Here is a 24,742-nt window from a genome sequence, read left to right as displayed (position 1 = left end):
CCAAATATATGTATGTTGTCTGGTGTTCCCAGTGCATTATTGGTTACGTCAGACGTACATGGACATTCTGATGTTCACGTACGCTTTTAGCATGTAAGTGAAATTTTGATGGTTATGAGAATGTGAGCGAGATTAGGCTCCAACAAGTAAGGTAAGGAATTTTGATGCACTGCATCACAGATTTAATTTGTATCTAGCCGGTGTCGCTAGAGACATTTACAGTGTTATCTCAACGGGAGAAAGTTTGTTCACGATCGACGCGTTGAGTAAGTATTTGTGTACCTACGTCACCCTGTGGCAGTGATACCACCGGCAGCCTGACCCCGCCAATGTGAACCTCTCATAGAAGCCGCTAGGATTAGTAGGCCAACACACGTTATGTACGTCTCCAGACATCCCACTGAATCTAATATACAGGGTGAGTCACCTAACGCTACCGCTGGATATATTTCATAAACCACATCAAATACTGACGAATCGATTCCACAGACCGAATTGGTAATTGGTTAATACAAACCATAAAAAAATGCACAGAAGCATGTTTTTTAACACAAACCTACGTTTTTTTAAATGGAACCCCGTTAGTTTTATTAGCACATCTGAACATATAAACAAATACGTAATCAGTGCCGTTTGTTCCATTGTAAAATGTTAATTACATCCGGAGATATTGTAACCTAAAGTTGACGCTTGAGTACCACTCCTCCGCTGTTCGATCGTGTGTATCGGAGAGCACCGAATTACGTAGGCATCCAGAGGGAACGGTGATGGACCTTAGGTACAGCAGACTGGAACAGCACATTACGTCCACATGCTAAGACCTTTTTATTGGTCTTTTTCACTGACGCACATGTACATTACCATGAGGGGTGAGGTACACGTACACACGTGGTTTCCGTTTTCAATTACGGAGTGGAATAGAGTGTGTCCTGACATGTCAGGCCAATAGATGTTCAATGTGGTGGTCATCATTTGCTGCACACAATTGCAATCTCTGGAGTAATGAATGTCGTACACGCCGCAGTACATCTGGTGTAATGTCGCCGCAGGCTGCCACAATACGTTGTTTCATATCCTCTGGGGTTGTAGGCACATCACGGTACACATTCTCCTTTAACGTACCCCACAGAAAGAAGTCCAGAGGTGTAAGATCAGGAGAACGGGCTGGCCAATTTATGCGTCCTCCACGTCCTATGAAACGCCCGTCGAACGTGTACCTCACCCTGATGTACATGTGCGTCAGTGAAAAAGACCAATAAAAAGGTGTTAGCATGTGGACGTAATGTGCTCCCTGCAATTAGTAAGCAGCTGAAAGTCAAGAAAAAAGTCACACTGTTGTCATAGAATTATCGTGTGCTTTCAAAACATTAAAAAAAAAGTAATTGGCACGGCGACCTGAAATCCAATTTATTACTCTGTAACGATACTGTACAGGTGCTCAAGACACTGAGGTGACAGAAGTCATGGGATGGAGATATGCACATATACAGATAGCTGTAGTATCGCGTACACAAAGTATAAACAGCCAGTGCAATGGCGGAGCTGTCATTTCTACTTAGGTGATTCATGTGAAAAGGTTTCCGACGTGACTACGACCGGAGTTGACAGACTTTGAATGGGGAATGGTAGCTGAAGCTAGTGACAAGCGACATTCCATTTCGGAAGTCGTTACAGAATTCAATATTCCGAGTGCAGTGTGCTGAGAGTACTAAATTTCAGGCTTTACCTCTGCCATGGACAATGCAGTGCCCGACGGCCTTCACTCTTTAACGACCGAGAGCAGCGGCGTTTGCGTAGAGTTGTCAGTGCTAACAGACAAGCAACACTGCGTGAAATAACCGCAGAAATCCACGTGTGAAGTACGACGAACGTATCCGTTAGGACAATGCGGCGAAATATTGCATTAATGGGTCCCGGCAGCAGGTGACCGTCGCGAGTGCCTTTGCTATCAGCAAGACATCGCCTGCAGCACCTTTCCTGGGCTCGTGGCCTTATCGATTGGACCGTAGACGACTGGAAAACTATGGCTGGTCATATGAGTCCCGATTTCATTTGGTAAGAGCTGAATTCGTATATACCGAGCGAGTTGGTGCAGTGATTGTAAAACTGGACTCGCATTCGGGAAGGGCGACGGTTCAAATCTGCGCCCGGCCATCCTGATGTAGGTTTTCCACGATTTCCCTAAATCGCTTCAGGGAAATGCCGGCACGGTTTCTTTCACATCGGCACGGCCGATTCCCTTCCGCCGGCCGGGGTGGCCGAGCGGTTCTAGGCGCTACAGTCTGGCTCTGGCTCTGGCTCTGAGCACTATGGGACTTAACTGCTGAGGTCATCAGTCCCCTAGAACTTAGAACTACTTAAACCTAACTAACCTAAGGACATCACACACATCCATGCCCGAGGCAGGATTCGAACCTGCGAGCGCAGCGGCCGCGCGGTTCCAGACTGTAGCGCCTAGAACCGCTCGGCCACTCCGGCCGGCTCTACAGTCTGGAACCGCGTGACCGCTACGGTCGCAGGTTCGAATCCTACCTCGGGTATGAATGTGTGTGATGTCCTTAGGTTAGTTAGGTTTAAGTAGTTCTAAGTTCTAGGGGACTGATGACCTTAGAAGTTAAGTCCCATAGTGCTCAGAGCCATTTGAAACATTTTTGATTCCCTTCCCTATCCTTCCCTAATCCGAGGTTGTGCTCCGTCTTTAATGACCTCGCTATCAAATGGTTCAAATGGCTCTGAGCACTATGGGACGCAACTGCTGAGGTCATTAGTCCCCTAGAACTTAGAACTAGTTAAACCTAACTAACCTAAGGACATCACAAACATCCATGCCCGAGGCAGGATTCGAACCTGCGACCGTAGCGGCCTGACCTCGCTATCGAGGGGACGTTAAACATCAACCCTCTCCTCCTCTTCCTCGTCTTTCGGTATTCTATAAAGCTTTTCCTATTATTTTGAATCCATGCATCTAAGCATAATGTCAAATTTGCCATAGAAGCTTTATAACAATATTCTTTCTTTCTTCCTCGTTTTCTTGTGCCTTTGTCACGCATCAGCGCATATTCGGGATGGTTATTTACGGATTTGGCGTGGTTACCATAAGGGGTGGTCGGATGCCCTTCCTGTCTCCACCCTGTTACCCACCTGGGATGGAATAAGCGTACCCCAACTGTCTACGTGCTGTGTTATTCACCTAAAAGTGGACGAAACTTTTCTGAATGCTTGCGAATCGTGTAACGGAGACGAATCTTCAGTACCAGCCCGGTATTCCGCTCGTAGGATGTGGGAAACTTCCTAAAAGCCACATCCACGCTGCCTGGTACACCGACCGTCGTCGTTAATACGGCGGGCGGATTCGATCCGGGGTCGGCGTACCTTGCGGTGTCTGAAGCGGGGCTTTAACACACACGGCTATCCGGGCCGCTTTATGTGAAGAACATTCATAATAAATTTTGCTTTGGTCGTAAATAATTAAACTACTATCATTTGCTACTTCTTCTGGGTTGGAGTACATTCCTACTGTTTTTTAGAGCATTGACAGTGCAGAGCTGTCGTGACATTATCGTCGCATCTAAGCACAAGGCGGAAGCCGTAGGTGCGTTCAGGTCAGCTACGTATAAAGCGGCAAGTGGGAGAAAAGCCTCGCTGCCGGCGTACTCGAGAAGATGCAGTTGCTAGGTCGAGAACTGTTACACTTAAGTTAGGCTCCAGGGACTTCACGATTCGTTACAGGAAAGCGCGGAACAGTGACAAGGGGCGTTCAATAAGTAATGCATCACTTTTTTGCTGAAAGTAGGTTGGTTTTATACAGGATTTCAATACACTATATTATTCCCCTCTCTTCTGGATACAAAACCCTATATTTCAGCATAATTCAATGCGAGACCTTTCGCCACCTTGTGTTGTGTTAAACCGGGGACCTAGAAACGACAGAGAGGCTTCATCCCGCCGTAGCTCCCAGTAGTTCACAAACCCACAACAAGCGACGGCAGTCCACCCACCTCAGCCCCACATCGAACCCAGGGTTAGTCCGGCCCCCAGTGGATCAGGGAGCTTGAAGATGGCGTAATATACCGCCAAAACTGGTAGCCCAATAAATTAACAATTTGGAAATTTAGACGGAGAAAAGGTGTTTGAGTTGACATTCTGTACTGAACAGGCGAGGTCCTGCAACCATCTCTGAAAAGATGGACGTACAAAGAGTAGAATGAGAGTGTCCTCACGTTCCAACATTGCAGGAGTCACAGCTGTGTGCGGTCGGCCGGAACGTGGGAGATTGGACAGGAGTGGGCGATGATGACATACGCCTCGCCCAAGGACTCAACGAGCATGTGTTCACTGCTAGGTGTCCTCAGACATTCTGCAAGTGTTTATCAGTATCAGAGATGCTATTGGTTTTACGCCAAACGAAACTCAATGACAGCTTTCTGTCTGGAACGTGCCTCGGTTACAGACGCCATTTTGAAAACTACCTATAGCGCCGCAACATGTTAGAACTTCACGAAACTGGAACAGCTGAAGCGGGAATATGCCACGAAGCCCAGCAACAAATTCAGCATTTTTTTTTCATCCCGAATTGGCGGAAAAAAAGAGTATGTAGTATTACTTATGGAACGCCTCTCCTACACTACTGGCCATTAAAATTGCTACACCACGAAGAGGACGTGCTGCAGGCGCGAAATTTAACCGACAGGAAGAAGATGCTATGATATGCAAATGATTAGCCTTTCAGAGCAGTCACACAAGGTTGGCACCGGTGGCGACACCTACAACGTGCTGACACGAGGAAAGTTTCCAATCGATTTCTCATACACAAACAGCAGTTGACCAGCTATGCCTGGTGAAACGTTGTTGTGATGCCTCGTGTAAGGAGGAGAAATGCGTACCATCACGTTTCCGACTTTGATAAAGATCGGATTGTAGCCTACCGAGGTTGCGGTTTATTGTATCGCGACATTGCTGCTCGCGTTGGTCGAGATCCAACGACTGTTAGCAGAATATGGAATCGGTGGGTTCAGGATGGTAATACGGAACGCCGTGCTGGATCCCAACTACCTCGTATCACTAGAAGTCGAGATGACAGGAATCTTATCCGCATGGCTGTAACGGATCGTGCAGCCACGTCTCGATCTCTCAGTCAACAGATGGGGACGTTTCCAAGACAACAACCATCTGCACGAACAATTCGACGACGTTTGCAGCAGCATGGACTATCAGCTCGGAGACCACGGGTGCAGTTACCCTTGACGCTGCATCACAGACAAGAGCGCCTGCGTTGGTGTAATCAACGACGAACCTGGGTGCACGAATGGCAAAACATGTTTTCGGATGAATCCAGGTTCTGTTTACAGCATCATGATGGTCGCATCCGTGTTTGGCGACATCGCGGTTAACGCACACAGGAAGCGTGTATTCGTCATCGCCATACTGGCTTATCATCCGGCGCGATGGTATGGGGTGCCATTGGTTACAAGTCTCGGTCACCTCTTGTTCGCATTGACGGCACTTTGAACAGTGGACGTTACATTCCAGATGTATTACGACCCGTGGCTCTACCCTTCATTCGATCCCTGCGAAACCCTACATTTCAGCAGGATAATGCACGACCGCATGTTGCAGGTCTTGTACGGGCCTTTCTGGATACAGAAAACGTTCGACTGCTGCCCTGTCCAGCACATTCTCCAGATCTCTCAACAACTGAAACCGTCTGTTCAATGGTGGCCGAGCAGTTGGCTCGTCACAATACGCCAGTCACTACTCTTGATGAACTGTGGTATCGTGTTTAAGCTGCATGGGCAGCTGTACCTGCACACGCCATCAAATGGTTCAAATGGCTCTCAGCACTATGGGACTTAACTTCTGAGGTCATCAGTCCCCTAAACTTAGAACACCTTAAACCTAACTAACCTAAGGACATCTCACACACCCATGCCCGAGGCAGGATTCGAACCTGCGACCGTAGTGGTCGCTTGGTTCCAGACTGTAGCGCCTAGAACCGCTCGGCCACCCCGGCTGGCTACACGCCATCCAAGCTCTGTTTGACTCAATGCTCAGGCGTATCAAGGCCGTTATTGAGGCCAGAGGTGGTTGCTCTGGGTACTGATTTCTCAGGATCACTATGCACCCAAATTGCGTGAAAATGTAATCACATGTCAGTTGTAGTGTAATATATTTGTCCAATGAACACCCGTTTATCATGTGCATTTCTTCTCGGTGTAGCAATTTTAATGGCCAGTAGTGTATTTCAGTCCAAGAAGACTGAGTGCAGGCTGTGTATAGAGGTGAGAAGAGGGGGTGATCGCTCACCTGCCTGCTGTCGACGGAGCGCAGCAGCTTCTCGAGGCGGTCGGCGCGGACGTAGACGTCGTCGTCGGCGCGCAGGAACCACTCGAAGCGGTCGCCGAAGTGCCGCCACATGTAGTGCAGCATGAGGAAGGACTTCTTCTGCGGCGGGTACGAGTCGTCGACGCCGCGGAGGCGCACCAGCGGCAGGTCAGGCCGGTCGGGCGGGCGGCGCGACGCCCACGACGAGAAGAAGGCGACGCGGCCCGGCAGCTGGCGGCCCCACGTGTCCAGCACGGCGACGGCGCGCGTGTCCACGTACTTCTGCGCCGTCATCACGCCCGCCAGCAGCAGCGTCCGCGGGCTGCCGCCACACGAAACAGCGCGTCAGCGACTACGCGGTCCAGGTTTCGTATGGGGCTTCTAGAAGCTTTTGAGTCAAATTTTATTTATTTAATCGTATGGCTAGGGCCCCCCGTTGGGCAGGCCGTTCGCCAGGTGCCGGTCTTTCAATGAGACGCCACTTCGACGACCTGCAGACCATGAGGATGATAGGATGACGATGAGGACAGCACAACACCCAGTCCCTGGGTGGAGAAAATTCCCCGGTGCGTGGCGGAGGGTACCTCGTACCACAACTAGCGTCTTCTCTCCCTATCCCTCTTCCAAACAGAACGAGGGAAAAATGACTGCCTATATGCCTCTGTACGAGCCCTAATCTCTCTTATCTTTGTGGTCTTTCCGCGAAATGTAAGTTGGTGGCAGTAAAATTGTACTGCAGTCAGCCTCAAATGCTGGTTCTCTAAATTTCCTCAGTAGCGATTCATGAAAAGAACGCCTCCTTTCCTCTAGAGCACGGCTTCCCAACCTTTTCAGCTGGCGGACCCCTTCTTCAGTCGAAAATCCATGGCGGACCTCTAGTCAGTCAAGACCACAGTAACTTTAAATTTCAGAACGAAACCCATGGGAACTGAAAACTTCTTAATGCAAGTGCCATGTTCCCAATGACCCCCGCTCCCCCCTCCCCCCCCCTCTCCCACCCCAAGTATCAATAGTCTTTGGTTTAGAGATGAATGATAACAACTTGAAATTAACGATCCAATTTGAATGCCCACTTTACCCAGACACTTACTAATGGATTTACTCCCTTTGTTCAACACACTATAGCGTGATTAAAATTACTTGGTAATTGAAATTTCACACGATGGAGCTATCTTCCTCCAAGAGCAATCAACGTGACGTCCGAACTGTTCGCTGTTGACAAGCTGCCGCTTATGGTCTGTTCACTTCCACTACCACTTGGCTACTGTTCTGTAAGGAGCATGCATATTTCGTAACAGTCGTGCGCGCGCGCGCGCGTGTGTGTGTGTGTGTGTGTGTGTGTGTGTGTGTGTGTGTGGTTTTTCGTGAAATGCTAAGAAAAATGTTCAAATGTATGTAAAGTCTTCCTTTGGTCGTCCTCCCTCCTCATTCATTTCAACTGGAAACTTCCCTTGTTGTGAAGGCGATAGAGAAACTGCACCCTTCTTCAATGATCCTGACTTCATCCACCGATCCATGTTAGAAGTAATAAACTGGTCAAAAATCGACTTACGAAATAGGTAGTGCACTGACAAAGCAAGTTAAACATTTAATGATGCCTGCGGCCGCATACGTGCCAGCGAGCACTGTGACTGGTCGACAAAGGTCGCTCCGCGCATGCGTAAAAGGTTTCAGCGCATCTAACGCCGTGATCCGGGGCACAAACGACCCCCGTATTGTTGCGAAATAGTCGATCAGAGAAGCCGCGTTCTCCCGCACTAAACTGTGTATGCGTTCTCACTTAGGAACCGCAAAGGCTGCTTGGGGATACGACCTGAAGTAAAAGTACACACGTTTTTCACACGAAAAAAAAGTACTTATGAATTTGATTTTCACATTTTTATTCACTAATTTTACTCATCATTTTACAATATTTGGTGAAAGGTGGCCGCGGACCCCTTAGAAAGAGCCGGCGGACTCCCAAGGAGTCCGCGGACCACAGGTTGGGAAGCCCTGCTCTAGAGACTCCCACCCGAGTTCCTGAAGCATTTCCGTAACACTCGCGTGATGATCAAACCTACCAGTAACAAATCCAGCAGCCCGCCTCTGAATTGCTTCTATGTCCTCCCTCAACCCGACCTGATAGGGATCCCAAACGCTCGAGAAGTACTCAAGAATAGGTCGTATTAGTGTTTTATAAGCGGTCTCCTTTACAGATGAACCACATCTTCCCAAAATTCTACCAATGAACCGAAGACGACTATCCGCCATCCCCACAACTGCCATTACATGCTTGTCCCACTTCATATCACTCTGCAATGTTACGCCCAAATATTTAATCGACGTGACTGTTTCAAGCGCTAAACTACTAATGGAGTATTCAAACATTACAAGATTCTTTTTCCTATTCATCTGCATTAATTTACATTTATCTATATTTAGAGTTAGCTGCCATTCCTTACACAAATCACAAATCCTGTCCAAGTCATCTTGTATCCTCCTACAGTCACTCAATGACGACACCTTCCCGTACACCACAGCATCATCAGCAAACAGCCGCACATTGCTATCCACCCTATCCGAAAGATCATTTATGTAGATAGAAAACAACAGCGCACCTACCACACTTCCCTGGGGCACTCCAGATGATACCCTCACCTCCGATGAACACTCACCATCGAGGACAACGTACTGGGTTCTATTACTTAAGGAGTCCATTCAGCTACCGGGGGCGGACAATGGATCAAATTGAAGCAGTGTGATATGAAAAAGTGTCCCCACTACCGATTATATTGAGATAAGGAGCCAATGCTCGGAAATGCATATTTACTTCTTTATGGGCATGCCATGTACCTAATAACTGTTCAAAGTGACAACCCCCAGTCTCAAAGCATGCATGGCAAGGACACAGGAAGTTCTGCTGCGCTCTCTCAAAGATCCTTGGTGTCCGTTGTACCAGGAGACAGGCAGTTTGTACCATAGCAAGCAGGTCTTCGTCAGTTTCTACGGGGGTTTCACACACCAACGCCTTAAAGTAATCCCGGAGAGAAAGTCCAGAGGAGTGAGATCCAGCGATCGCGCTGACAATGGGACAGGACCTCGTTTCCAATCCAACGATGAGGGTTCATGTTGTTTGGATGACCGCGGACATTAACATCGAAGTGGGCTGGCGCACCGTCGTGTTGAAATCATATCCCTTCACGGACAATCAGCACATCTCACAGCAACATCGGGTAAAGTGGACCAGTCAAACAGTATCCCTTTGAACAATTATTACGAGATACGTTGTTGTTGCGCAGTGTAAGTCCATATCACAATTAATATGTATTTCCCACCATTGGTTTCCTATCTCAGTATAATCGATTGTGGATCCACTACCATTTGAATCAATTTGACCCAAAATGTTTAAGACACACTGGGCTGGAAAGTAAAGGAAATCAGTAACCGGATCGAAGCCATACGTCCAGACCATCAGTGACCCTAACGGCACTGAAACAGAAGAGGACAAAGAGAAGGCCGGAATGTTACTTTGTTTCTCCAAAACGCAACGCGATTCCTCCTTTTAGGGGGTTGCTCCTCCCTGCAAATTTCAAAACATCTTTTTTTCGTTTGTTTTTGCTTTGAAATGTTCTCTGGGGTATCTACTTTCCACTGCAGTGACAACAGTCATGGGATACATCCTAATATCGTGTCGAACCTCATTTTTCCCAGTGTAGTGTAGCAACTCGGCGTGGCATGGACTCAACAAGTCGTTAGACGGCCCCTGCAGGAATACTGAGCAATGCTGCCTTTGTAGCCGTCCATAACTGCGAATGTGTTGCCAGTGCAGTATTTTGTGCACGAACTGACTTCTCAGTTATGACTCACAAATTTCCGATGGGATTTGTGTCGGTCGATCTGCATTGTCAAATCATTCGCTTTAATTATCCAGAATGAGCTTCAAACAAATCACAAACAACTGTGGCCTGGTGAGATGCTTCATCGTAATGAAGGCCGTTAATGGGCGCAAGTAGGCTCCAAGTAGCCAAACATAACCAATTCCAGCTAATGACCGGTTCAGTTGGACCGGAGGACGGGATCCATTAAATGCAAACGCAATCCACACCATTATGGAGTCACCACCAGGTTGCACAGTGCCTTGTTGACAACTTGGGTCCATGGTTTCGTGGGGTCTGCGCCACACTCAAATCCTACCGCAAGCTATTACCAATTACAATCGGGACTCCTCGGGCCAGGCCATAGTTTTCCAGTCGTCTAGTGTCCAACCGATATGGTCACGAGCTCAAGACAGGCACTGCAGACGATGTCGCCCTGTTGGCAAAGGCACTCGCGTAGGTTGTCTGATGCCATAGCCCATTAACGCCAGATTTTGCCGCATTGTCCTATCACATACGTTCGTCGTAGGTCCCACAATGATTTCTGCGGTTATTTCACGCAGTGTTGCTGGTCTGTTAGCACTGACAACCCTACGCAAACGCCGCTGATATAGGTCGTTAAGTGAACACCGTCGGCCAGTGCGTTGACCCTGGTGAGAGGTAATGCCTGAAATTTGGTATTCTCGGCACACTCTTGACACTGTGGAGCTCGGAATATAGACTTCCCTAACGATTTCCGAAACTAAATGTCCCATGCGTCTAGCTCCAACTACCATTCTGCGGTCAAAATCTGTTAATACCCGACGTGCCGCCATAAGCACGTCCGACAACTTTTCACACACGAATCACTCGTGAGTATGAACGATTGCTCCGCCAATGCACTGCCCTTTTATATCTTCTGTACGTGGGACTACCGCTATCTATGTAAGTGCATATTGCTAACCACAACGTGTCAGTGTAATGCACAGTTCGTACCAATTTCGCCAGAAACCCCGTTATCCATTTACAAGGTGACTTGTGAAAAAACGTCTCGAAAACCATTCGGAGCGGGGAAAAAAATAGTCGACTTTTCGGCCAATGTGGCAGTATGTAATTTCAACGACAGCCTAACAGGAATTACGAAAATTACAAACGTGCCCGAATTTGAGATCAGGCCAGACCGTTACAATTTCGTCACGAAAGCGAACGAAAAGCCTATCTGCGGACAGAGTAGCAGATGAGACAAGGTGCCAATGAAACCCATCGTGCGGTTCTAGGCGCTTCAGTCTGGAACCGCGTGACCGCTACGGTCGTAGGTTCGAATCCTGCCTCGGGCATGGATGTATGTGATGTCCTTAGGTTAGTTAGGTTTAAGTAGTTCTAAGTTCTAGGGGACTGATGACCACAGATGTTAAGTCCCATAGTGCTCAGAGCCATTTGAGCCAAACCCACAGAACCACTATGGACACGAAGAAGATGGAAGAGGAGAGGCTACTTTTGGATATTGAAGGGTTCGTGTATGGTCCAGGGATCACCGATTAGAAGTATGTTCAACTAAACTAAAGAAAATGTAACCCAAAACTTTAAAGGTGTTTTCATCGAAATCGTATTATTTGTCAGATTGCCGGGAAACACAACTTAAGAGCAGTAAATACAATTTTTATCGGAATTTGGTGCAAGGTGTCCTTCCACCTAGTGTAGCGTCAAGAGGGAGCATCTGACGTGGACACAAACCTGATTTCTTAAAGACAAAGGAGTAAGGAATAAACCATATGATCAGATTTAGTGCTACCTTTTATGTAATTTGAAAAAAGAAATGACGAGGATCACCTTTTTCGTGCGCTCAGAGAGAGCTACCCGCTTAAGTCGTCACACCAACGCCAAAACGACAGCTGTCGAACTATGTAGCCGTGGGGTAGGAAATTGACTGAAGATGCTGAACACGGGAAAGGCGATTGGTCCTAACTGGACACCTATGCCGATTCTACATATAGCGTACGGAAGAACTTGCTCTGCCTGCAGCATCAGTGTATCGTAGGTCGCTGGATGATGATGATGATGATGCTTGGTTGTGGAGCACTCAACTGCGCAGTCATCAGCGCCCGTACAAAGGCCCAATTTTTACACAGTCTAGTTTTTTTCATAGTCTAATCTAGCCACTGTCACGAATGATGCTGATGAAATGATGAGAACAACACAAGCACTCAGTTCCTGGGCAGAGAGTCGCTGGAGGAGTGAAGCATTTCTAGTGATTTCAAAAACTCACAGGTGATTCCCGTTTTCAACAAGTGTCGTCGAACAGGCGCACTCAATTACAGGTTACTAGCGACTCGTCCTGACTTTCTGTAGGCTGCACTATGTATCTACGACCGCACGACTTGCCTCGCATACTACTGTAGTAATACACTGAAGCGCCAAAGAAACTGGTATAAGCATGCGTATTCAAATACAGAGATATGTAAACAAGCAGAACACGGCGCTGCGGTCGGCAACGCTTACATAAGACAACAAGTGTGTGGCGCAGTTGTTAGGTCGGTTACTGCTGCTACAATGACAGAATATCAAGACTTAAGTGAGTTTGAATGTGATGTCATCGTCGGCGCACGAGCGATGGGACCCAGCATCTCCGAGGTAGCGATGAAGCGGGGATTTTCCCTTACGGCCGTTTCACGAGTGTACCGTCAGTATCAGGAATCCCTAAAACATCAAATCTCTGACATTGCCACGGCTGGAAAAAGATCTTGCAAGAACGGGACCCCACTAGCTACCCTTCCGCAAATTGCTGCAGATTTCAGTGCTGGGCCATTGAATGAAACGTCGTCGATATGGGCTTTCGGAGCCAAAGGCCCACTGTTGTACCCTTGATGAATGCACGACACAAAGCTTTACGCCTCGCCTGGGCCCGTCAGCACTGACATTGGACTGTTGATGATTGGAAATATGTTGTCTGGTCTCGTTTCAAATTGTATCAAGCGGGTATGGAGACAACCTAATGAATCCATGGACCCTGCAAGTCAGCAGGGGACTGTACAAGCTGGTGGAGGCTCTGTATTGTTGTAGGGCGTGTGCAGTTAAGAGTTAAATGGGACCCCTGATACGTTTAGATACGACTATGACAGGCAACACTTACGTAAGCATCCTGTCTGATCATCTGCATCCATTCATGTCCATTATGTATTGCGACGGACTTAGGCAATTCCAGCAGGACAATGCGACACGCCACACGTCCATACTTGGTACAGAGTGGCTCCAGAAACACTCTTCTGAGTCTAAACACTTCCGCTGGCCACCAAACTCCCCAGACATGAACATTATTGAGCATATCTGTGATGTCTTGCAACGTGCTGTTCGGAAGAGATCTCCACCCCCTCGTATTCTTACGGATTTATGGACAGCCATGCGGGATTCATGGTGTCAGTTCCCTCCAGCACTACTTCAGACATCAGTCGAGTCCATGCCACGTCGTGTTGCGGCACTTCTGCGTGCTCGCGGGGGCCCTACACGATATTAGGCAGGTGTACCAGTTTCTTTGGGTCTTCAGTGTATATTACACTGTGCAACACAATTAAAGGGTCAGTTTTTCCGAGATTCTATAACTGGTTCTGTTTGCGAGGCACAAGTTTGAAATTTGTTTCAAATGTCCCTACAAACTTCCTCGGTATACTTGAAATGTATTCATAGCTGCGAATACGGACCACCATCAGCTATATAACGGAATAGCAACAATGAAAATTGGTGCCGGACGGGATTTACCGCTTATCGCGAGCGGTCGCCTTACCATTTGTTGGCCGTCGAGCTTCCGACCTTCAACGCAGAGGCGTCGAAAAAAGGGGTGAAATGTGGGTAAGAGGGTGTGTGACAACCTTTCCATCGCCTGACGCGTCCATGGTGGCGTTAGAACTGTGGTGAAATTTGATGCTAATGTGACATCATTGACCCACCTTACACCTCACATGAACTTATAAACTGTGGGCTTTCTTCGCGTGTGCCGACACGCTGTTTGGAGCGTCACCGAGCCAGAGAGTGACAATGGCAGACAATTACGGAGTTTCGAAGAAGTAAGCCTTTAATTGTGTTGTGCAGTGTACTCGTATGACACAAATCTTCCTCGTGAATCAGTCTGTCTATTGTGAAAACCATTATCACAATCCCTACATTTGTTTCTGAGACTAGCCTTCAAATACAGACACAAGAATGCGGTGGGGGACATTTAATTTATAATACACTACTGGCCATCAAAATTGCTACACCACAATGATGACGAGCTACAGATGCTAAATTTAACCGACAGGAAGAAGATGCTGTGATGTACAAATGATTAGCTTTTCAGAGCATTCACACAAGATTGGCGCCGGTGGCGACACCTACAACGTGCTGACATGAGGAAAGTTTCCAACCGATTTATCATACACAAACAGCAGTTGACCGGCGTTGCCTGGTGAAACGTTGTTGTAATGCCTCGTGTAAGGAGGAGAAATGCGTACCGTCACGTTTCCGACTTTGATATAGGTCGGATTGTAGCCTATCGGGATTGCGGTTTATCGTATCGCGACATTGCTGCTCGCGTTGGTCGAGATCCAATGACTGTTACCAGAATATGGAATCGGTGGGTTCAAGAGGGTAATACGGAACCCTGTGCTGGATCCCAACGGCCTCGTATCACTAGCAGTCTAGATGACAGGCATCTTATCGGCATGACTGTAACGGATCGTGCAGCCACGTCTCGATCTCTGAGTCAAAAGATGGGGACGTTTGCAAGACAACAACCATCTGCATGAACAGTTCGACGGCGTTTGCAGCTGTGGCTGTGGTTACCCTTGACGCTGCATCACAGACAGGAGCGCCTGCGATGGTGTAATCAACGACGAACCTGGGTGCACGAATGGCAAAACGTCATTTTTTCGGATGAATCCAGGTTCTGTTTACAGCATCATGATGGTCACATCGGTGTTTGGCGACATCGCGGTGAACGCACATTGGAAGCGTGTATTCGTCGTAGCCACACTGGCCTATCACCCGGCCTGATGGTATGGGGTGCCATTGGTTACACGTCTCGGTCACCTCTTGTTTGCATTGACGGCACTTTGTACAGTGGACGTTACATTTCAGATGCGTTACGACCCGTGGCTCTACCCTTCATTCGATCCCTGCGAAACCCTACATTTCAGCAGGATAATGCACGACCGCATGTTGCAGGTCCTGTACGGGCCTCTCTGGATACGGAAAACGTTCGACTGCTGCCCTGTCCAGCACATTCTCCAGATCTCTCACCAACTGAAAACGTCTGGTCAATGGTGGCCGAGCAACTGGCTCGTCACAACACGCCAGTCACCACTCTTGATGAACTGTGGTATCGCGATGAAGCTGCATCGGCAGCTGTACCTGTACACGCCATCCAAGCTCTGTTAGACTCAGTGCCCAGGCGTATCAATGCCGTTATTACGGTCAGAGGTAGTTGTTCTGGGTGCTGATTTCTCAGGGTCTATGCACCCAAATTGCGTGAAAATGTAATCAGATGTCAGTTCTAGTATAAGTCCAATGAATACCCGTTTATCATCTGCATTTCTTCTTGGTGTAGCAATTTTAATGGCCAGTAGTGTATGTATTGGCATCGTTGACGTAAGCCTGTTGTACAGTTTTGGAGCACATTATATGTTCTTCTATAAGTTCCCTGCAAAATAGCGAAAAACCACTTTGTGGATTCACCACGGATTCCGCAGACGGCGATTATCTTGAACCTAGCTTGTTCTGTTCGTTCGCAAGACCCAGAAAAGCAGCAGATACCGGCGGTCAGGTTGATGCCATGATTCTTGACTTCCAGACGGAGTTCAAACCAAGTCCGTACTGTGGCCTGATGGAACAAAATACGAACGTACGGAATACGGAAACAGCTTTGTGATTGGACTGAAGAGTTCTTAATTAATGGAACACAACATGTCGTTCTTCACGTAGAAGGTCCTTCGGGCGTAAAATAACTTCCTGTGTTCTCTGAAAGCGTTAATAGCATCATTATCGTCCATAGGACACGTAAATAGCATAGTGATTAACGTCTATAACTCCGTGAGGCTGTTCGCGGGTACTGTTGCTGTATGTGCAGAAATCGGAATACTAGAAAATTCTAGCCAAATCCGGGAAGACTTGTGAGGATTCACGCTTGGTGCAGGTATTGGTAGTTAGCGCTTAACATAAACAAAGTAAAGTTCTACACATAAATATGCAGAAAGACCTGTTATTGGGTGATTAAACGATCGAGCAACCACTGGAACCAATAATATCCATTAAAATCTGGGACCACTCATGCGCAGCGATTTAAAATGCAACGACCACATAACAGTAACAGCATGACATGCAGATGACAGACTGAAATTCACTGGAAGAATCCACAAGATGAGTAGTCCACTCACGAAGGAGGTATTTTGCAAAGTTCTGGTACGAGCTGTTTCTCAACAGACGCTCATCGTATAGGATTTACATAGCGTGAACCAGAACTCTACCGACAGTCTTTCCGAAACGCTAGTGTGGATCAAAACAAGAAGAAAATGTAGTAAGAAATTTATAGTGAACAAAGGCTCTAAAAGTCGTACTCTAAGAGCTATGAGCACTTGTTCATCTTCGCTACTGTGAGACGCATGTCTTCTGTCGTAGTCTCCTGGCTTTCCGTATTTCGAGAGACGGTAGTACGGAAAAAAAAAAAAAAAAAAAAAAAAGCACTGTAAACACGGGTTCTAAAGTGTACACCTTAATCGCTATGAACAACTGTCCATCTTGGCCGCTGTGGAACACCTCTTCTACTGAACAAGTGCAATGCTCATAACTCTTAAGGTATGAATTCTAGCTTATATTTACTGGATTTTTTTAGTTTTGGTCCATACTAATTCTTCAGAAAATATGATAGCAAAGAGCTTGCAATAGAAGAGATGCGTTTCACAGTATCGAAGACGAACAAGTGCTAATAGCTCTTGACGTACGCACTTTAGAGCCCGTGTTTACTGGACTTTTTTTCTTGTTTTGGTCCATAATACCACCCCTGAAAATTTGTAGGTGGATTTCTGGTTCACCCTGTGTAGAGAAGATCCAAAGAAGAGCAGCGCGTTTCGTCACAGGTTTCCTCTATTAATTTTGAAAGCGTCACAGAGATGCTCATCCACCTCCACTGGTAGATGCTAAAGAGAAACTTCGCGCATCACGGCGTGGTTTACTGTTAAAAGTCAAAAAGCATACATTCCAAAAGACTTTACGAGGATATTGGTTCCTTATGCATATATCCCACAAAAAGAACGTGGCGGTAAGATTAGAGAGACTCGAGCTCACACTGTGACTTATCAACAACAGTTCCGACTGAAAGTGAAGGGGTAATGGTGCGGTGGCTTGTGGTGCAAAGATGTAGATGTAGAAAGGCAGAAGTGGCTGGAAAGTCAAAGTGGTCTTCAGACGCAGAATGTGGACAGGAAATGCATACTGAACTGCAATGTCTTCAGTTACTCTGATAAGTGTTGCACAGCAAGTTCGTATCAGTGAATTCTGGATTGTTAACTACCCGCCAAAATCGCGTACGAAATAATAAAATAGGTTCGTCAAGGACATCCGACGTTATTGTAAGCAGGTTTATCACAGAGACTACACGTAAAACTAAGAGTTGAAATCGCTTCCCGACATAAAGCGCTCCTAATTACAACCACCATCGGTTTTTATCAATTATTCACTGATGATTATGTTTGGTTTGTGGTGCGCTCAACAGCGCGGTCATCAGCGCCCGTACAAGGTCCCAGTCTTTGCACAGTCCAGTCTAGCCACTTTCACGAATGATGATGAAATGATGAGGACAACACAAACACGCAGTCCTCGAGCAGCGAAAATCCCCAACCCGGCCGGGAATCGAACCAGGGACACCGTAATCCAGAGGCAGCGACGCTAGCCACTAGACCACGAGCTGATGAAGAACTTTCTTCACTGATGAAGAAATTTGACAGCTCCACAGTTCTCATATGTAACATGGCAGATATAGGCGAAAGGTCGTAAATAAAGGAAGGAAGCTTACAGTTTAATGTCCCACTGCGGACGGCTTCGTTCAAGAAGAAGCACAACCTCGAATTGGGTCAGAAAATCGTAAGTGCCCTTTTCAAAGAAATCGTACTGGTATTAGCCTTTAAGCGATATACGGGAACTAAAAACATAAATCTGGATGGACATGTTGGGAATGTGGATCTCACGGGGAGCGTGCAAGGGATAAGTCCCTGCAGACGCACTATCCTCTGTGCCCGCGGTGGCTCAGATGGATAGAGCGTCTGCCATGTAGAGGAGATCCCGGGTTCGAGTCCCGGTCGGAGCACACATTTTCAACATGTCCCCAATGAAGTACATCAACGCCTGTTTGCAGCTAGGGTGTCCATTTAATTATCATTTCATAAATCTGGATGTTGGGACACGGATTTGAACTGCCATACAACGTGAATGTGAGTCAAGTTCTTACCTCTGCGCCATCTCTCCCAGTGGCAGAAATCTAACCACGGACCAAACTCCAAATGAGAATCAGGGTGGATTACGCATAGGCGTTGTTTCTCTCGCACTTGAAAGTAGCAACCTGCATTTTCAGGCGTTCTTCTAAAGCCGACTGCAATATCATGGCTTTGGATCTTTCAAAGCTCTTTTCCACGGTCGTGATTTAGCACTGATGAACCAAAACACTACAACCGCCTGCGTAACAGCGTGTTAGTCCACCTTTGGAATCCAACACAGCAGCGTATCTGTGTGGCACGGATTTGGCACGTTCTAAATATATTTCCGAAGTTATGTGGCACCAGACGTCTACGCACAGGACTTGCAGCCAGCGAAAATTATAGGCCGGTGGTTTGTGGCAATGGAGCTGGCGCCCAATAGCGTCCCAGATTAATTATATCGGGTTCAGTCAGGCGAATTTCGTGGCCAAGACATCAGTGTGAATTCACCGTCATGCTCCTCAAACCACTGTGGTAAGATTCTAGCCTTGTGAAATGGAGAGTTATGCTGCAAGAACATTTGATCGCCAACGGGGCGGACATCAAGCATGAAGGGATGCAAGTGGTGTGCAATAACGCTCACTTAGCCTACAGCTGCCGTGGTGTCTCAGATTAGAGAGAACTCAATACGATCCTCTTAACGGAACAAAATCGACCAATGTTATCTCCGGAGTACCGCACAAGAGTGTCATAGGATCGCTACTGTTTACAACTTATGTAACTGATCTAGTACAAAGTGCTGTAAGTTTTTTAAGACTGTTCGCAGATGACGCGATTGTCTATAAGAAAGTATCAACGCCAGAAAACAGTAAAAATTTGTAGAATGACCTACACAGGAATGGCACAGCTACTGGCAGCTGACCTTGTACGTAAATAAGTGTAACATATTGAGCATAAGAAACTTCCTGGCAGATTAAAACTGTGTGCCGGACCGAGACTCGAACTCGGAAGGTCCCGAGTTCGAGTCTCGGTCCGGCACACAGTTTTAATCTGTCAGGAAGTTTCATATCGGCGCACACGCCGCTGCAGAGTGAAAATCTCATTCTGGAAATATTGAGCATACTTTAGAAAAGAAATCCACTACTGTACAACTAACTACTGATGACAAATTGCTGGAAACAGTATTTAACACGAAATATTTATGAGTAATTATCCTTGGAATGTCCGTATAAAACAACTAGGAGGATAAGCGGATGTCAGGAAGAATAGGAAGAATATTACGAAAATGTAACTCATCGACGAAAGAAGTGGCTTACAAGGCGCTTGTTCGTCCGATTCTTGAGTAGTATTCATCTGTCTGGGACCCTTAAACAGGTAGGACTGACAGAAGAGATCGAGAAGATCCAACGAAGAGCGGCGCATTCCATCACTCGGTTGGCGCGAGTGATACAGATGTGCTCAATAAATTCCAGTGCTAGACGCTACAAGAGAGGCGTTGTGTATCAGAGAGAGGTTTACTATCGAAATTTAAAAAAAAGTACTTTCCGAGAAGAGCCAGACAACATATTACTTGCCGGCCGAAGTGGCCGTGCGGTTAATGGCGCTGCAGTCTGGAACCGCAAGACCGCTCCGGTCGCAGGTTCGAATCCTGCCTCGGGCATGGATGTTTGTGATGTCCTTAGGTTAGTTAGGTTTAACTAGTTCTAAGTTCTAGGGGACTAATGACCTCAGCAGTTGAGTCCCATAGTGCTCAGAGCCATTTGAACATATTACTTCCTCCAATATATCTCATGAAATGACTACGATGAGAAAATTTGAGCAATGAGAGCTAATACAGAGGGTTATCGACAATCACTCCTCCCACGTGCCACCTGCGGGTGAAACAGGGAAGGGGCATCAGTCAGTTGTACCAGAAGTACCCTTCGCCACACACGATCAGATGGGTAGCGGAGTAGTTGATGTAGACATGGATGCAAGTCCCAAGGAAGTCCAAGCGAGTATCCCCCATGAAGTGCACGACAAAGTGAATTCTTCGGGCAGTCGTTCACCAGTATGGCGATTTATCTGGAAACGACCATCGACCGTGTGTGACAAGAAACATAATTCACCGATCATGTGACTCGTTTTCATTGATCCACTGTCCAACCTCAATTATCCTGCGCCCACTAGAATAGTAACTGAGAACGTCGATGTTAACACGTCTGTTGCGGAGCACCATATTCCATAGTGTGTGTTGATCAATGTGTTCCGAAACACTTTTTCTGCACCAGCATTGTACTCTGTCGTTTGATCTGCCACATTTCACCGCCTCCCCCGTTTAACACAGCGGGAAAGCCTCCAAACCGCGCGGGGTAGCCACGCGGTCCGAGGCGCCTCGCCAGTATTCGCGCGGGTCTCTCTCCCCCCCCCCCCCCCCCCGCCCACTCACTGTCGGAGGTTCGAGTCATTCCGAGGGCATGGGTGTTTGTGTTGTCCTTACTATAAGCTAAAATTAGATTAAGTAGTGTGTAAGCCTAGAGACCGATGACCTCAGCAGTTTGGTCTCACAGGAACTTACCACAAATTTCCAAAGCCTCCAACCACCACGTTCTACCGTGAGGCGTGATTCCACCACCCTTCAACCATTTTTCGTAGACGCTCACAACAGTAGCATGCGAACAGCCGACCAGCTACGGCGTTTCCGACACGCTCGTTCCCAGGCGCCGGTCCATAACAAGCTACCCTTTGTCAAAATCGCTTATGTCAGTGGACCTCCTAATTTGTGGTCCATGTCGTCGCTAGAATGATTCCACATTCGTCTCCACTTTCTTTATATATTTTCCTTACTGCGTCACGTGCACAAATAAAATATCGCAATGGGCAGTGGTTATTCTTCAGTATAGCATTGCCCTCCAGGTTGATACGTGCATCTCATTATTGATACGTGAGTCAGCAATGAAGCAGGCCTTCATGCAGACGACCTGTACGAGGTTTCTGCACTTTTGCCTTCTTGTTGTAGGATGGTAATTGTCGACTTCGTACTTGAGGTCTGACAAGCGACATTCACTCAATTCAGACCAAAGAGGCACTCACGTATAGCCGCTAAAGCGCCTTCCGTGACCACGAGCAGCGTCCGTCGGTCCCATATAATGCCACCCCAAAACAGCAGGGAACCTCCACCCTGCCGCACTCGCTGGTCATTGTGTCTAAGGTGTTCAGCCAGACCAGGTTGCCTCCAAACACGTCTCCGACGATTGTCTGGTTGAAGGCATATGCGACACTCATCGGTGGAGAGAATGTGATGCCAAACCTCAGCGGTCCTTTCAGCATGTTGTTGGGCCCATCTGTACCGCGCTGCATGGTGCCGTGGTTGCAAAGATAGACCCTGCCATGAACGTCGGGAATGAAGTTGCGCATCATGCAGCCTATTGTGCGTAGTTTGAGTCGTAACACGACGCCCTGTGGCTGCACGAAAAGTATTATTCAACGTGGTGGTGTTGCTGTCATGGTTCCTCCGAGCCATAATCCGTAGGCAGCGGTCATCCACTGCCCTTGGGCGGCCTGAGTGAGGCATGTCATCGACAGTTCCTGTCTCTCTATATCTCCTCCATGTCGGACTGTAGCCTATCGCGATTGCGGTTTATCGTATCGCGACATTGCTGCTCGCGTTGGTCAGATCCAATAAGTTAGCAGAATATGGAATCGGTGAGTTCAGGAGGGCAATACGGTACGCCGTGCTGGATCCCAACGACCTCGTATCATTAGCACTAGAGATAACAGGCACCTTATCCGCATGGCTGTAACGGATGATGCAGCCACGTCTCGATCCCTGAGTCAATAGATGGGGACGTTTGCAAGACGACACCCATCTGCACGAACAGTTCGACGGCGTTTGCAGCAGCATGGACCATTAGCTCGGAGACCATTGCTGTGGTTACCCTTGACGCTGCATCACATACAGGAGCGCCTGCGATGGCGTACTCAACGACGAACCTGGGTGCACGAATGGCAAAACGTCATTTTTTCGGATGAATCCAGGTTCTGTTTACAGCATCATGATGGTCGCATCGGTGTTTGGCGACATCGCGGTGAACGCACATTGGAAGCGTGTATTCGTCATCGTCATACTGGCTTATCACCAGGCGTTATGGTATAGTGAGCCATTGGTTACACGTCTCGGTCACCTTTTGTTCGCATTGACGGCACTTTGAACAGTAGACGTTACATTTCAGATGTGTTACGATCCGTGGCTCTACCCTTCATTCGAACCCTGCGAAACCCTATATTTCAGCAGAATAATGCACGACCGCATATTGCAGGTCCTGTACAGGCCTTTCTGGATACTGAAAATGTTCGACTGCTACCCTGGCCAGCACATTCTCCAAATCTCTCACCAATTGAAAACGTCTCGTCAATAGTGGCCAAGCACCTGGCACGTCACAATACGCCTGTCACTACTCTAGATGAATTGTGGTATCGTGTTGAAGCTGCATGGGCAGCTGTACCTGTACACGTCATCCAAGCTCTGTTTGACTCAATATCCAGGCGTATCAAGGCCGTTATTACGGCCAGAGGTGGTTGTTCTGGGTACTGATTTCTCAGGATCTAAGCACTCAAATTGGGTGAAAATGTAATCACATGTCAGCTCTAGTATAATATATTTGTCCAATGAATACCCGTTTATCATCTGCATTTCTTCTTGGTGTAGCAATTTTAATGGCCAGTAGTGCATTTGACACATGTACCACACAGTTGAACAATATTCTAGGACGCATCACACGATTGTCTTGTCAGCAATTTCCTTTGTAGTCTGATCGCATTTTCCTAGTGTCTTACCAAAACAATCTGTGTGTCTCCTGCTTCCCCTAGGAATGAACCTATGTGATAATTCTATTGCTTATCACATACAGTGATAACTACGAACTTGTGTGAGTCGACTAAATCCATCTGCGACTCTTTGACATTGAGGTCATACCACACTATGTTTTTGCGTTTTTAGAAGGTCATGCTTTTACATTTCTGAGCTTTTACAGCAATTTTCCGATCTTTATACCATTGTGAAATCTTATCAAGATCGATCTGACAATTTTTGCAACGTTTTTCTTGTTCTTTAATTGTAATATCATAGCGTATCTAATATCTTTGTAAAAGAGATCCACAAATGAATAAAACTGTTACTACTAACAAAGGGTCGGGTCGGCTTGTAGACCAGGGAAAAGATAAGGGCTTATTTGCGGCGAGAGGGTCCCTCATGCTTCACTCTCATCCGACTCGATGAAAATATTAATTGTTCTAAACCAAGCCAAACCAAAACAAAAGTATTTTTTGTATCTCTTGCATATTCGGAGATAATGTTACGGAACTCCAACAGTCCTTTCTCGCTATGACTGTGAGAAGCACCTCATTTCTTATCTGTCCACCTAATTTTCAGCATCCTTCTGGAGCACCCCATGTCAAACGCTTCGAGTCTCTTCTTACCTGATTTACCCACAATTCATGATTCAGTTTCATACAAAGCAGTGCTCCAAACGCATATTTTCGGATTTTTTTTCCTCAAACTAATGCCAATATTTGGTAATAGTAGACTTTATTGGCCGGCGTGCCATCTTTGCTTGTTCCAGTTAGCTCTTTGTGTCCTCTTTGCCTTCCCCGTCATGTGCTATTTTCCTTCTAAGGTAGCAGAATTCGTTCACTTCATGGTCTCCAATTTTGAAATTAAGTTTATCATGAATCTCACTTTTTGCTGCTCCTGATTACATTAGGTTTTTCTTAATCCATAGGGTACCCTCATTTCACAATCCACTTCATTCAACAGGCTCTGCAGGAAGTGTCTTTCTCACCTTCACAAGGGCTATCCATGTCATAAGAGAATCTTATCATTGATATACTTTCACCCTTAATTTGAATCCCACTCCTGTACTTTTCTTTTATTTCCGTCATTGTTTCTTGTATAGATTGATCAGTTAGGATAAAAGACTACATCCTTATCTTATATCCTTCGTAACTGAAGCATTTTATCTTTGACCTTCCATTCTTATTTTTAAGACATCCTTCACACATGATAAACACATGGGATCCGTTTGCTTCTTAAGATGTGCAGTCATGACTTTATATGCTGGATCATCTCCGTCATCTAGTTGCTGTCGGTGGCCACTGATACTGGGACCCCAGTTT

At 46.9% G+C, this 24,742-nt stretch overlaps 1 protein-coding gene across 1 annotated transcript in view; it reads right to left on the bottom strand.

Moving 5' to 3' along the window:
• Positions 1-24,742, bottom strand: part of LOC124623195 (chondroitin sulfate synthase 1) — a 302,194-nt gene that overhangs the window by 267,422 nt on the left and 10,030 nt on the right. The window contains exon 2 of the mRNA XM_047149005.1: positions 6,304-6,643. Within this exon, the coding sequence (XP_047004961.1) occupies positions 6,304-6,643 (340 nt within the window). The remainder of the gene's footprint in view (positions 1-6,303; positions 6,644-24,742) is intronic.

Source organism: Schistocerca americana, chromosome 7 (genome assembly GCF_021461395.2).
Source record: "Schistocerca americana isolate TAMUIC-IGC-003095 chromosome 7, iqSchAmer2.1, whole genome shotgun sequence".
NCBI lineage: Eukaryota > Metazoa > Arthropoda > Insecta > Orthoptera > Acrididae > Schistocerca > Schistocerca americana.
Note: the sequence above shows the minus strand (reverse complement) of the source record. Positions and strands in the feature narration are given on the sequence as shown.